The following is a 13,584-nucleotide window of genomic DNA, read 5'->3' on the forward strand; positions in this document are numbered from 1 at the left end:
GAACCACTCCTCCTACCTCTACAGAACAGAGCTAAGTAAGTACAGAAGAACATCAGATTCTCCTAGCTAAATGCACAAGATCATCAGGTTTCCGGAGGGAGATCTGTAATTTGAATGGACAGTCCTATCTCTCAGCACAAACCCATTACAGTCCCTCAGAAATGACCGATTCCTCATAAATCAAGAGACTATGTACTTGAAAATATCCCATGAACTAAGTGTTAAAATGCATCCACCTTTGGCACTATGACTTCCTGATAAAAGACCCACCTTAGAAGCTGGAGGTATTCGCCGAGACTTAGGGAGTTTGATGTGTTTGGGCTGTGGTTGGTGAGCAGACACAGCGATGTTTTCAACAGTCATGCTAGGAAGCTGCAAAAGTTTGTTCACAGTGGAGGTACTGCTGTCTCTGGGTGCTGCCTCTCGGAGCTTCACCTGGGAAGGAAAGGACTCCAACCCAGGAGGAGGAACAGTGACGGCCTGAGTCTGGTGCTGCTGTCGTTGGCTCAATTGGCTAAGAACAGGGGATGGTTCAGGCTGAGATTTGAAGTCTAAGAAGCGGGGTGGGGGTGGGGGGAGGCAACAATCAATCATTTAGGCACATGAGCTCACAGCTCCCTCTTCCGCCGTCCCTGACGGTGGAGGGCTGCTGTCACCACTGCTTTCTCCCAACCATCTTCTACCTCAATCCCAAAGATGGTGTGTGCGTGTGTCTGTAATATTTTAACAACTGGCCTGAGACAAGTGGAAGAGGACACCTGAATGAGTTTGTAGCTAATGTCTTATGCAGAGAGGAGATTCAGTTTATGCTAAAGCATATGGGGTGGAGAATGGGTATTCATATTTTATATTAACTTTTGAAAATTATTTTATTATTTCAGTAACATATGTGATACTACAAAATCCAAAACATACAAAAATATATATGATTAATAAAAATCACCCTTCCACCCTGTTCCCAGCAGACATTGTACCCAGTTTCTTGAATAAAAATATTAAAAATATTTAGTTTTTAGAGACTGTGCCACATTAATGAATGAAGAACTACTTCATTTTCATGATTACAAAGTCAGATATTGTACACAAGTTCTGATTTTTAAAACCAGTATTATATTAATAAACTTTGAGGTTTTCCAATTTCTTGCTACAAAAAGCAATGCTGCAGTAAATACATTTTTATGTAAGACATTTTGGTCAAGTGTAAGTACTGCTACAGGATCAACTGCTAGAACAGAGTTGCTGGTTCAAAGAGTGACTTGATACTTCTTACATTAAGGAAGTTCACCCTTTGCCAGTAATATGATTTTTTTTTTTCATAGTTTGTCTCCTTCTTCATTTCATTATGGTATCTCCTATCACATCCAGACAGGTAGGTCTACCTCACACAGAGTATATAAAAATCTTCCTATGTTTTTCTGTTATTGTTATTCATTATCTATGTTTAGGTATTTCACCCATTTGGCACTTTGCTGAAGAGTAGGAGTTAGGGATCCAACTTCATTTTCCAACTAGATACCCAAGAGAAATAAATCCTTTCCACCCTGGATTTGCAGTGCTACCTCTATCATACAGAGAACCTTCTTCTGCAAATAACCAGACAGTAAATATCTTAGGCCCTGAAGGTCATCTCTTAGCAACTATTCAACTCTGCCTTTGCAGACTGAAAGTAGTTACAGATAAAACATAAATAAATGGCTGTGTTCCAATAAAACTGTATTTCCACAAATAGGTGGCAAATCCAGTCAAAGGTTTGCCATCCCATGACTTAGTCTATTTCCATCATAGTTGAATCTATTTTCATGTTGATATTAGAGAAAAGTACAAAGAAGACAGACTTTCAAAGAATATGGGAATAGCATGCTCAGATCTAAAAACTCATACCACTCAATAGTTAAATGTGCAGAAAAAAGTTAACATATACAGGAGGCCTACATCAGAAATATCACAGCTTCTGTCAGGGAACATGGAATTTTTGGTATGTTCCAAAGGATGCCGATGCTCTAACTGATAAAAAGGACTCTCTTTACCTCGATTATTTATACAATTTGGTTTATGCTGAATGTTCTCTCTCCTTCTGGGATTCTACAATTTTGGTTTATACTAGGTAGAGAGTGCCCATGTAACCAGTCCCCCAATAAAAACCTTGGACATTGAGTCTTTAATGAATGCTTTGGTAGAGAAGACTTCAAACCTTAAGAGTAGTCTCAGGTACTTCTGTAACAGTAAGCCATTTCATTCAGTAGAGAAATGTGTTTCCATGTCTCTCACTATGCCCTAAACATAAACCAGACAGCCAACCCTATGGTTAAAGTAACCATCTGCTATTGTGGCATGTGTATTGGTGGGAAATGGAGGGTTAATATCACAAAATCTATGGGTGTACAGCTTAGAAAACATCTAACTTAGAAAACATTTATAATACAAACCACAGACATTAAGGCTAGACAAAATCATGGCAGATACATGCATGTGTTAGAATCAGAACACAACAGAGAATGTGATTTAAAGTATTGTCCACATTCCACCTTCTTATTCTAATAAAGCTCAAAAAGAAAAAATCTGTCTAGGTATTTATTCGAAGTGTTGTTTCCTTATATCTGCTTGACTACTATCATGCTTTGCACATCTGTTCAAGGTATGGACTGCTGCTGCTGCTGCTAAGTCACTTCAATCATGTCAGACTCTGTGCAACCCCATAGACGGCAGCCCACCAGGCTCCCCCGTCCCTGGGATTCTCCAGGCAAGAACACTGGAGTGGGTTGCCATTTTCTTCTCCAATGCATGAAAGTGCAATGTGAAAGTGAAGTCGCTCAGTCATGTCCAACTGTTAGCAACCCTATGGACTGCAGCCCACCAGGCTCCTCCATCCACTGGATTTTCCAGGCAAGAGGACTAGAGTGGGTTGCCATTGCCTTCTCCATATGGACTGCTACTACTATTAATATTAACAAACAAATATAGGTGTTTATACAATGCCAAGCTTAATGATTTAATTCAGAAACTACAGAAGTTCTACTAAAAAGAAATATGCCTGGTCAAGACAGAACCCGTAAACACTAACCACTGACATTCACCTCAAAGTCTCCTGCTTCTGAATTGGCTGGCAGGGTGTAGTGGCTAAGAGTGTTGGGTGGCTGTGGTTTGGTGGGGGGGGTGGTCAGGACCAGAGGGGTAGTCTCTAGCTGACTTATCAAGGTGGCCCAAAGGTGGAGGGGCTTTATCTTGGCAATTGGTGGTGGTAGTAACTGCTTCTCAGTTTCTGCTGAGTCAGAGATCTCCATTGTGTTCTTGTGCACTGGCTTTTGGAACTCAAGTAAAGGCCCTTTCATTTCGGGTGAAATTCCTCTTGGTAGATTGGACCTAGCCTGGTCTTTGGAGAGAGATCAAGCCCTGAGCCTTTGGAGTGGGAACACTGACTCCAAGAGCCTAGACAACCAGAGAACTAACCCTAGGGAGTATCAAATAGTGAGAACTCACACAAAGGAAACCACCTGAATACAAGACCTGGCATCACTCAACCACCAGAAGCACCCTGTGCAGGATGCCCCATCTAAACAACAAACAAAACAAAAATACAAACCCAACCATCAGCAGACAGGATTACCACCTCACTCAGCCTTGCACAACAGAGGAAAAACAAACAAAAACTCAGCACAAATCTCACCCTATACAAAGCTTACACAAACCACTGGACCACCCTTAGGAGGGAAGAAACCAAAAGGAAGAAAGAATTCAACATTGAAGCCTGGGACAATGAGACCTCAAATACAGTAAGTTAAAAAAAGATAATTAAAAGGCAGAGAAATAGTACACAAATGAAGGAACAAACTAGAAACACAGAAGTCCAAATAAATGAAGAGCAAATAGGCAAACTACCTGAAAAAGAATTCAGAATAATAATAGTAAAGATGATCAAAAACCTTGAAAACAAAATGGAGAAAAATGCAAGAATCAATTAACAAAGATCTAGAAGAATTAAAGAATGAACATACAGAGACAAACAACACAATTACTGAAATTAAAAATACTCTAGAAGGAATCAATTGCAGAATATCTGAAGCAGAAGAATGAATCAGTGAGGTGGAAGATAAAATGGTGGAAATAACTTCTGAAGCACAGAATAAAGTAAAAAGAATGAAAAGTATTGAGGATATAGTTTCTTTTCATCACATCACATCATATCAAAAAGCTAATACATGATCAAGTTGGGTTTATTCCAGGAATGCAAGGATTCTTCAATATATGCAAATCAATCAATGTGATACACTGTATCAACAAACTGAAAGATAAAAACCATATGCTAATCTCTACAGATGCAGAAAAGGCCTTTAACAAAACCCAGCACCCCATTTATGACTAAAACTCTTAAAAAAATGGGCATAGAAGGAACCTACCTGAACACAGTAAAGGCCATATATGATAAACCTACAGCAAACATTATTCTCAATGATGAAAAACTGAAAGCATTCCCGCTAAGATCAGAACAAGACTAGGGTGTTCACTTTCACCACTATTATTAAACATAGTTCTGGAAGTCCTAGCTACAGCAATCAGAGAAAAGAAATAAAAGGAATCCAGATCGGAAAAGAAGTAAAATGGATTAAAGACCTAAATGTAAGACCAGAAACTATAAAACTCTTAGAGGAAAACACAGGCAGAACACTCACTGTTTGCAGATGACATGATACCATACATAGAAAACCCTAAAGATAGTATCAGAAAATTACTAGAGCTTATCAGTGAATTTAGCAAAGTTGCAGGACACAAAATCAATACACAGACATCACTTGCATTTCTATATACTAACAGTGAAAAATCAGAAACAGAAATTAAAGAGTCAATCTCATTCACCATTGCAACAAAAATAAATAAATATCTAGGAATAAACTTACCTAAGGAGACAAAAGAACTGTACACAGAAAACCATAAGACACTAATGAAAGAAATCAAAGATGATATAAACAGATGGATAGATATTCCATGTTCCTGGGTAGAAAGAATCAATATTGTGAAAATGACTATACTACCAAATGTAATTTACCGATTCAATGCAACCTCTATCTAATTACCAATGGCATTTTTCACAGAACTAGAACAAAAAATTTCACAATTCATATGGAAATACAAGAGCCCCCGAATAGCCAACGCAGTCTTGACAAAGAAGAATGGAGCTGGAGGAATCAACCTTCCTGACTTCAGGTTATACTACAAAGCTGCAGTCATCAAGACAGTATGGTACTGGCACAAAAACAGAAATGTAGACCAATGAAACAAGATAGAAAGCCCAGCAATAAACCCATGCACCTATGGGTACCGTATTTTTGACAAAGGAGGCGAGAATACACAATGGGGCAAAGAGAGCCTCTTCAATAAATGGTGCTGGGAAAATTGGACATCTACATGTAAAAGAATGAAATTAGAACACTTCCTAACACCATATACAAAGATAAACTCAAAATGGATTAAAGACCTAAATGTAAGACCAGAAACTATAAAACTCTTAGAGGAAAACATACACAGAACACTCAGTGACATAAATCAAAGCAAGATCCTCTATGACCCATCTTCTAGAGTAACAGAAATAAAAACAAAAGTAAACAAGTGGGACCTGATTAAACTTAAGAGCTTTTGCACAGAAAAGGAAACTATAAGCAAGGTGAAAAGACAACCCTCAGGATGGGAGAAAATAATAGCAAATGAAACTGACAAACAATTAATTTCTAAAATATACAACCAGGTCATATAACTCAATGCCAGAGAAACAAATAACCCAATCAAAAAGGGGTAAAAAGACTTAAATAGACATTTCTCCAAAGAAGACATACAGATGGCTAACAAACACATGAAAAGATGCTCAACATCACTCATTATTAGAGAAATGCAAATCAAAACCACAATGAGATACCACCTCACACCAGTCAGAATGGCCATCATCAAAATGTCTAGAAACAATAAATGCTGAAAAGGATATGGAGAAAAGGGAACGCTCTTGCACTGTTGGTGGGAACGTAAATGGATACAGCCACAATGGAAGACTTATGGAGATTCCTTAAAAAACTACCATATGACCCAGCAATCCCACTCCTAGGCATATACCCTGAGGAAACCAAAATTGAAAAAGACACATGTATCCCATTGTTCATTGCAGCACTATTTACAATAGCTAAAACACGGAAGCAACCTTGATGTCCATCGACAGATGAATGGATAAAGAAGTTGTGGTACATATACACAATGGAATATTACTCAGCCATAAAAAGGAACACATATGAGTTGGTTCTAATGAGGTGGATGAACCTAGAATCTATTATACAGAGTGAAGTGAGTCAGAAAGAGAAAGATAAATATCATATTCTAACACATATATACAGAATCTAGAAAAATGGTACTGAAGTATTTATTTTCAGGGCAGCAATGGAGAAACAGACAGAGAAGAGACTTATGGACATGGGGAGAGGGGAAGAGAGGGGAAGATGTGTGGAAAGAGTAACATGGACATTTACATTACCATATGTAAAATAGGTAGCCAATGGGAATTATGGCTCAGGAAACTAAAACAGGGGCTCTGTATCAATCTAGAGGGGTGGGATGGGAGGGAGGTTCAAGAGGGAGGGGATATTTGTATACCTATGGCTGATTCATGTTGAGGTTTGACAGAAAACAACAAAATTCTGTAAAGCAATTATCCTTCAATAAAAAAATAAATTAGAAAAAGAAAGAAAGAAATATGCCTGGTCAAACCCACATTAGTGTCCAAAAGTCAACCTACTCTGCCAGTGTTTGGCATGTCCTCACTAGGGGCAAACCACCGTAGAAAATGCACACTTACCAAAATGACTAAGGACTGAGGACTGGGAGGCTGGAGGCTTGAGGTCCCAAGAAGAAGTGGTTGTGGGAGAACTTGTACTATTTTGCTGTGAACTTGAGGTGGTGGTAAACTGGCCCAAACTTGGAGCTTTCAACTGGTCCAAAATCTGGGAGCTGGTGATGTTCGCCATTTTTGAAGGGGCAAGCTCTCCAAATCCTGAACCAAGGACGGATGACTTTAAAGGGAGAGATAAACAAAATTCCTCAACAATACAGAATTTCTACATGTCATTGTATTTTCACAAGGATTTTAAAAATTACAGCCTAGAACATTCTGAATTAGTAAGACTCATCTGAATAAATACTACACAAAAATATTACCAGGCAACAAGATCTGACTAAATAAACCTAACAATCCTTCCTGCTTCTGATACAAGAGCTTCGAGGGAAGAGGAATAGTTTCCCTAGATTTTAAAAAATTGACTTTTATTCAAAAAGTGGTATCATTTAAGCTTACAAACACATTACTTTTTTTAAAGTAGAAATATCATTAATCAAATGAGAAAGACAAGGTTGAAAAACAAAATACAATATTTTCTTAATGTGTGGAATGGTAATCATCTTTAACTTTGTGAAGTTTTTACTAGGTTTAGTCACAGAGAGATCAGCCATCAGATCATCCTGCAAGGTTAAAGGCACATCACAGTACTTAACAGTTTGTATTCCAGAATCAGACGCTGAATTACAAGGAGTTATGTGTGTACTGAGCAGATGCTCTGGACACAGCTGTGTTTATTTCAAGGTGTTTTGATGACTAAGTACACCAAATACACTTCCAGAGCAAATGACTAGCTAACATAAGGGTGGCAGACCAAGTGCATTTTTACTTATCAATATCATTCAATTACTGAAAAGTTAAGTCAAAACATAACGCCATAACCACCTTAAAGGTTAAAAATAGAAATGATCTACATTCCATCAAGAGGCCTAATCTAGAAAATTGAATCAATTATTTCTGGTATTAATTTCCAAAGCCATGGACTATCTGTTCCAGTTGTTTTAAAAATATCCAAATTCTCCTATGTGAGCAAAAAACTTCAGGCTGTGGGCAATTACTGCACTTCAAACACAGAACCTGCTTCTATTAAAACAGCTGTGATAACATTACTTACCACTACCCCTGACTCTGTGCTCACGCCACCCACTACACCACTCTTATGTCGCTTATAAATGCATCAAACCCCAGCTCAAAAAAAGACATCTTCTTCTTTTCTTATCCAGTCTCTATCCTGCATCAGCTAGTTTAGTTGTAACACACTTTCTGTGTGTTTCACAACACGATGACATCACTGCATCAATGACTAACACCTTGCTTTAGGTAATACCTATTAGCTGCTGCTGCTGCTAAGTCACGTCAGTCGTGTCCGACTCTGTGCAACCCCATAGACAGCAGCCCATCAGGCTCTCCCGTCCCTGGGATTCTCCAGGCAAGACTACTGGAGTGGGTTGCCATTTCCTCCTCCAGTGCGTGAAAGCGAACAGTGAAAGTGAAGTCGCTCAGTCGTATCTGACTCTTCGCGACCTCATGGGCTGCAGCCTACCAGGCTCCTCCGTCCATGGGGTTTCCCAGCCAAGAGTACTGGAGTGGGGTGCCATTGCCTTCTCCGTACCTATTAGCACAGGGCTTCAATTCCACCATCACATTTCAGTCAATGGGGACAGTTTACAAATGTGCCTACGGGTACACTTGTGCACATGCATTCACAAAAATACATACAAATGCTCAACTCCCAATGCCAAAGATCCTGACCGGTCTTCTGTAGAATCTAGCTTAATTTTACTACTATTATTATCTGGCATATTTAGTTATTATAACTGAAGTTTCCCAATGATAATAAAAGTATAGTAGGGCTGAGAACCACTGCTCTCATATGCTAAACAAACAATTTGTACTCTGGTTTCTCAAGATGTTGTTCACAACAAAAAGCAACATGCCTGAAGGATGCTGTTAAAATAAAAACCCTAATATCCTGTCTACATTCTCAAGTGGCCTGACTATGATTCCAGCAAGTCAGCAAGGACATCACATCAGTGTACCACTGACAGATGGAGGAAAGGAACTGGATGGTTCAATCAAACTCAGGGGTATTAATGGGCCCTCTCAAAACGGTCTGCCTTGGGTCTGTCTTCAAGCAGTGACACCCTTTTAAACGCTATCAACAATGATGCTAAAAATGCCAAGTTCCCAAGCTAGTTACACTTGCCATGACATGACTATGCAGAGGAGATGACAATGAGGAGTTCTCATATTCAAGTCTCCAATTTTTAGGGAACAGCAAAGAATTTTGAATCAAGGCGGGGGTGGGGTGGGGAGGGGGTGATTATCATAGATTATATTCATAAGAAATTCCATTTTTCAACTGTAGATTTCAGATTAAACACAACAAAAAAATGAACCAAAATATTATCACTAGTGAAAGCTGTGGATTTGTGTCTATAGTCCTTTCAATCTCTAGTCTTGCAACTCAGAACAGCCCACACTTGGATGGAGACCTGAGTTTACCATTCTGCAGCTACATTCTTTCACATTCTATGCTCTAAGCTTTTTACTCCCATCACCTATCTTCATTTACTTCACTAACAGTTCCTGAGCTTTTCTCTGACGGAAGTTAGTTCTCTTTTTTTGTCTATGCTGCAAAGCATGAGGTATCTTAGTTCCCCGAACCCTCACCCCTGCAGTGGAAGCACAGAGCCTTAACCACTAGATCACTAGTGAAGACCCGGGAGCTGAACTGTTACAGAAGCCAAAGTCATATATGCAGCAGCAGATGACACTGTTTCAATAAAAACATATTCAATTTTTAAGGGCCTCTACTATACAACTGTTTGGAATAACAAAACCAAAATGCTAAAAATTTAAGAACCTAGACAGATTTAGAAATAACTGCTTTTGCAGATTAGCAAACCGATACTGACAAACATTAGCATATAAGTAAACTGGAAAACAAATGAAAATTTAACATCTTAAGTATAGAGACAGACTCTGAAACAAACCCAAGGGAAAAAAATCATCCTCCTTACTAGAAGGATCTCTAAATTGATTACGACAGAACTAATTCATAATTCAACTAATCATAAAGAAGTACTTTTTATCTTCATCCAGAAAACTCAGTGGTTGAATTCCACACAGAATTGTCAGATATGTGCTTGGAAATTATGACATCATTGTTTTCTGGACTGAGATCTAGTGTAGAGATTTTTATATGCAAAAAAATAGTGATAAGCCAAGTGCCATTCAAGAATACATTTGTTCACGGGACCATTCCTAAAAATCCCATACTGAGAGAAAAGTGAGTTACCAAACTCTGAGGTGGATAGGAGTTGACAGCAGCAGAGCTGCCAGTCCCTGGTGCCATCTGATTGTTGTGCTGAGAGTTCGTGAAGACAAGGGCTTGGCCAAAGCTCTGCTGTTGGGAAGTTTCAAAGGAGTTGACTTCTGGGGCTTGACTGGGAGGAACAGGCTTCTGGAGCAAGGCTACCAGATCAACACTAAGCAGACAAAAAGCAAATGAAAGAATGAGTCAGAAGCAAATCTTACCAAAAAATGAACTTGAGTAATGAATCACTATAAATATGTTCATGCTAAAAATAATCCCAGGGAGGAAAATCTTTGGAAACTGGCATTTAAGAGCAGCAAAAGGAGAGTATCAATCATCCCCCCACATGCCTACCCTACCAAGAAAGCACACCAAGCCACCGAGTCCCAAAGAGGGCTTTGCAGAGAAGAGAAAAGAAAGGTGCATTGAGATGTTTCCAAAGAAATGGCACAATGACAACTGATTAGAAAACCTGGAGCAACTGAGTACACTTCAACAGTTTTCTTGGCTTGTTTCCTTTAGAATATTTGGCCCTCTTCATTACTTAAAACCAGTCTCTCTTAAACTTTCCAAAGGGAAAGTAAATCCATATTTTTGAGGAATATGGTCTAGCCATGCTAGACCATTCAAGCAATTTTGATATTTACCATAAATATTCCTGTAAGTTTTGTGTTCTATCCCATGATATATTTAGGTTTATATAAATCTCATAATTTCTCTATTAAATATTTAGGGAAAAACTGCACAACATATTAACAAATATTCTGTTAACTGGACTTATAATGTCCCTAGGAAGACTGAGATTCCAAGTTCAGAATCACGGCCTTAAAACCTGAAAGCATGAGGAAGAAATGATCTTTCAGATAATATATTTCTTGACATAAGAATGAGCTACTAATTTCTCCAGAGAATGACCTAACATGGTAATCTGCTCCATTAAATTCTTTTAAAGCGCAGTTCCCAAGCAGTTCTCCTAACGGAAACTCACCATGCCAATGAGGCAGATTGTGGAAGGTCAAATAATTCAAAACTCACTCATGATATACAGCCAAGTTCCTAGGCTTGAGTTCCTCTCTTTACACACTACCCACTCTCATGTCCCTGTAACTGAGAAACAGTTATTGGATCTAGTATTATGGACCCCAAGGAATGTTCTAGTGTATGATAACCTAATTCCAGGGATACAAATCCATGGTAGTTATATTACATGTGACTCATCTCAAAAGTTCCATAACTACACAAACCAGAAGTTCTATTCCAAACAATTGATGAAATATATATATGAAGAACACTCCAGCACTGTCTGAAAAATAATCCTTAAAAGGTCCACTTATTTTTTAAATGAAAATGATGCTATGCAATTCATCAAATACTATGAAGAAGATACATCCATTTAAGGAAAAACTCTGAGCAAGTCACAAAATAATATATTGCAAGACATAACCTTTGAATTTTATTTCCCTGTAATCAAGTCTTATCACCACCTCATTTAGCAAGAGATTGAGCATGTTAGGTTCAAAATTGCCTTCAATGCTCAGGTATCATATATATCAAGGTTCTCATCCTTCTAGATCACTACATTTTGAAACCATAATCAAAGGTTTTTAGAGTTACTGTAAACCCAAGAATGTAAATAAATACTTTTCAATAATTCAATTCTGCACACATTCTAACAATGTTTCTATTATCCCAAAAGCTCCTCCTTGTCTGTACTCTATGAAATTAGTAGATTAAAACTACTAGAACCTATATAAAATGAGAACTTTGTACTATCCTAAGATCTAAATAAATGGCATTATATGAAGAAACCAAAAGAGATTTGTTACGTTTATCTGTCAAAAAAATGTTTATGAAAGTAAAAAACAAATTGTTAGATTTAACATTATCGCTGCCATGTGTGTGACCATGTGCTGAGTCATGTTGACTCTCTGCAACCCACCCTGGACTGCGGCCCGCCAGGCTCCTCTGTCCATGGAATCTTCCGGGCAAGAATACTGGAGTGGGTTGCCACCTCCTAATCCAGGGGATCTTCCCAACCCAGGGGTTGAACTCACATCTCCTGCAATGGGGCAGGCAATTCTTTATCGCCTGAGCCACCTGGGAAGCCCATAACTGTTATTTTAATTCATCAGCAGACACAACAAATTAGGAAATGATGGAGGCTCTGGCAGCTCACCAGATAAGGGATAAAACAAAAGTCTTAGACAGAAAAGAGAAAAATAGAGATTCAAGAAAAGGGTAAAAAATAAAGAGATCTGAGGAAGAAAACCACTCTCCTGTAGCAAGAAATTTTAATTCTGCTCTGAATTTAAAAAGATGGGGAAAAGCGTTTACCTTTGTCCAGGTGTAACATGATTCTCTGCTGGAACAGATGAGGAAGTGAAGACCTTTGTTTCAGAAAGCTGTAACAAAAGGATTAAAAATATTTTAATCTTATTTTATATAATATAGAACCAAAAAATGTAACAAATTCCTGATAATTTTTAGTCATCAGTACTCTTCTTCTAGTTCACCCAAAAGGCAGTCTAAAGGAAAAGAAATAAACTAGTGATCATGGCATGTTAATTTTCTTAAGGTGAAGTTATTTTAGATCGATAATCCCACAATAAGGATTCCACGTCAGGGAAACAAGAAAGTGAAGTAAAGTCAGATTATACTTCAAGTCCCAGTCTCACTATTCTACTTCACATTATACTAAATGAGAACTCCTATAAAAACCACCAATGTTACTATAAACACCAAAAAGGAGTAGGAAAAGTTTGAAAAGGTAAATTACTGACATTCTCTTTTCCCAAAGACAGGTGGCTTTAGTATTTTATTAGTAATAGATTTACTAGTCATAGATTTCCTTACTGCTTTTATCAAAATATTACTGAGGTATAACAAAAACAATAAACTGAATAACTGAATAAGGTGTGTCATATATATACTCCATCACAAAATCAAGACAATATCTATTACCCCAAAAGTTTACTCCTGTCCCTGTGTAATCAGTTCCTTGAGTACTCACTTTTGTCCCCAGGCAACCATGGATATGTCTTCTGTCATTATAGCTTAAGCTGTATTTTCCAGAATTTTAAGTGGAATTTTTAAACATACAATCTTTTTCGTGTGACTTTTTTTCACTGAACATAATCATTTTGAGATTCATGCATATTGTTTTAAGGCACACAGGATACAATTTCTTGAAACCTCAACTGACACTGCTGAACGGCAGACTTATGTTTTCAAAATGGGGCACGGTCTTGTAAAGGCTAATACTGTTGATCTAATGACAATGTTGAAAACTAATGAAAATGCTATTCTTAACAATGGTAAATGTCTCAGACTTAAAATCAGACTTCCTCAGACATTAATATTAAGGCAGGGGCAGAGCAGGCAGTTAGGTGCTCACTTTCCA

The 13,584-nt window shown here is 38.1% G+C and overlaps 1 protein-coding gene and 1 non-coding gene across 35 annotated transcripts in view; both read right to left on the reverse strand.

The window, feature by feature from the left end:
* The window catches only part of UBAP2 (ubiquitin associated protein 2), a 104,911-nt gene that overhangs the window by 20,214 nt on the left and 71,113 nt on the right, over positions 1 to 13,584 (reverse strand). For 30 of the 34 annotated variants that reach the window (XM_081519225.1, XM_081519074.1, XM_081519251.1 and 27 more), the window contains 4 exons: positions 12,519 to 12,586; positions 10,167 to 10,356; positions 6,830 to 7,043; positions 271 to 551 (listed from right to left, as the gene is read on the reverse strand). In XM_081519225.1, the coding sequence (XP_081375351.1) occupies positions 271 to 551; positions 6,830 to 7,043; positions 10,167 to 10,356; positions 12,519 to 12,586 (753 nt within the window). Of the gene's footprint in view, positions 1 to 270; positions 552 to 6,829; positions 7,044 to 10,166; positions 10,357 to 12,518; positions 12,587 to 13,584 lie in introns of those variants that run through there. The other 4 variants (XM_081519300.1, XM_081519280.1, XM_081519271.1 and 1 more) reach the window with 2 other exon arrangements.
* Positions 9,965 to 10,045, reverse strand: LOC145521954 (small nucleolar RNA SNORD121A). The gene has a single exon (XR_014065784.1). It is a non-coding gene; the product is annotated as a small nucleolar RNA SNORD121A (small nucleolar RNA).

This window comes from Giraffa tippelskirchi, chromosome 1 (genome assembly GCF_054371585.1).
Source record: "Giraffa tippelskirchi isolate mGirTip1 chromosome 1, T2T-mGirTip1v1.2.pri, whole genome shotgun sequence".
Taxonomy (NCBI): domain Eukaryota; kingdom Metazoa; phylum Chordata; class Mammalia; order Artiodactyla; family Giraffidae; genus Giraffa; species Giraffa tippelskirchi.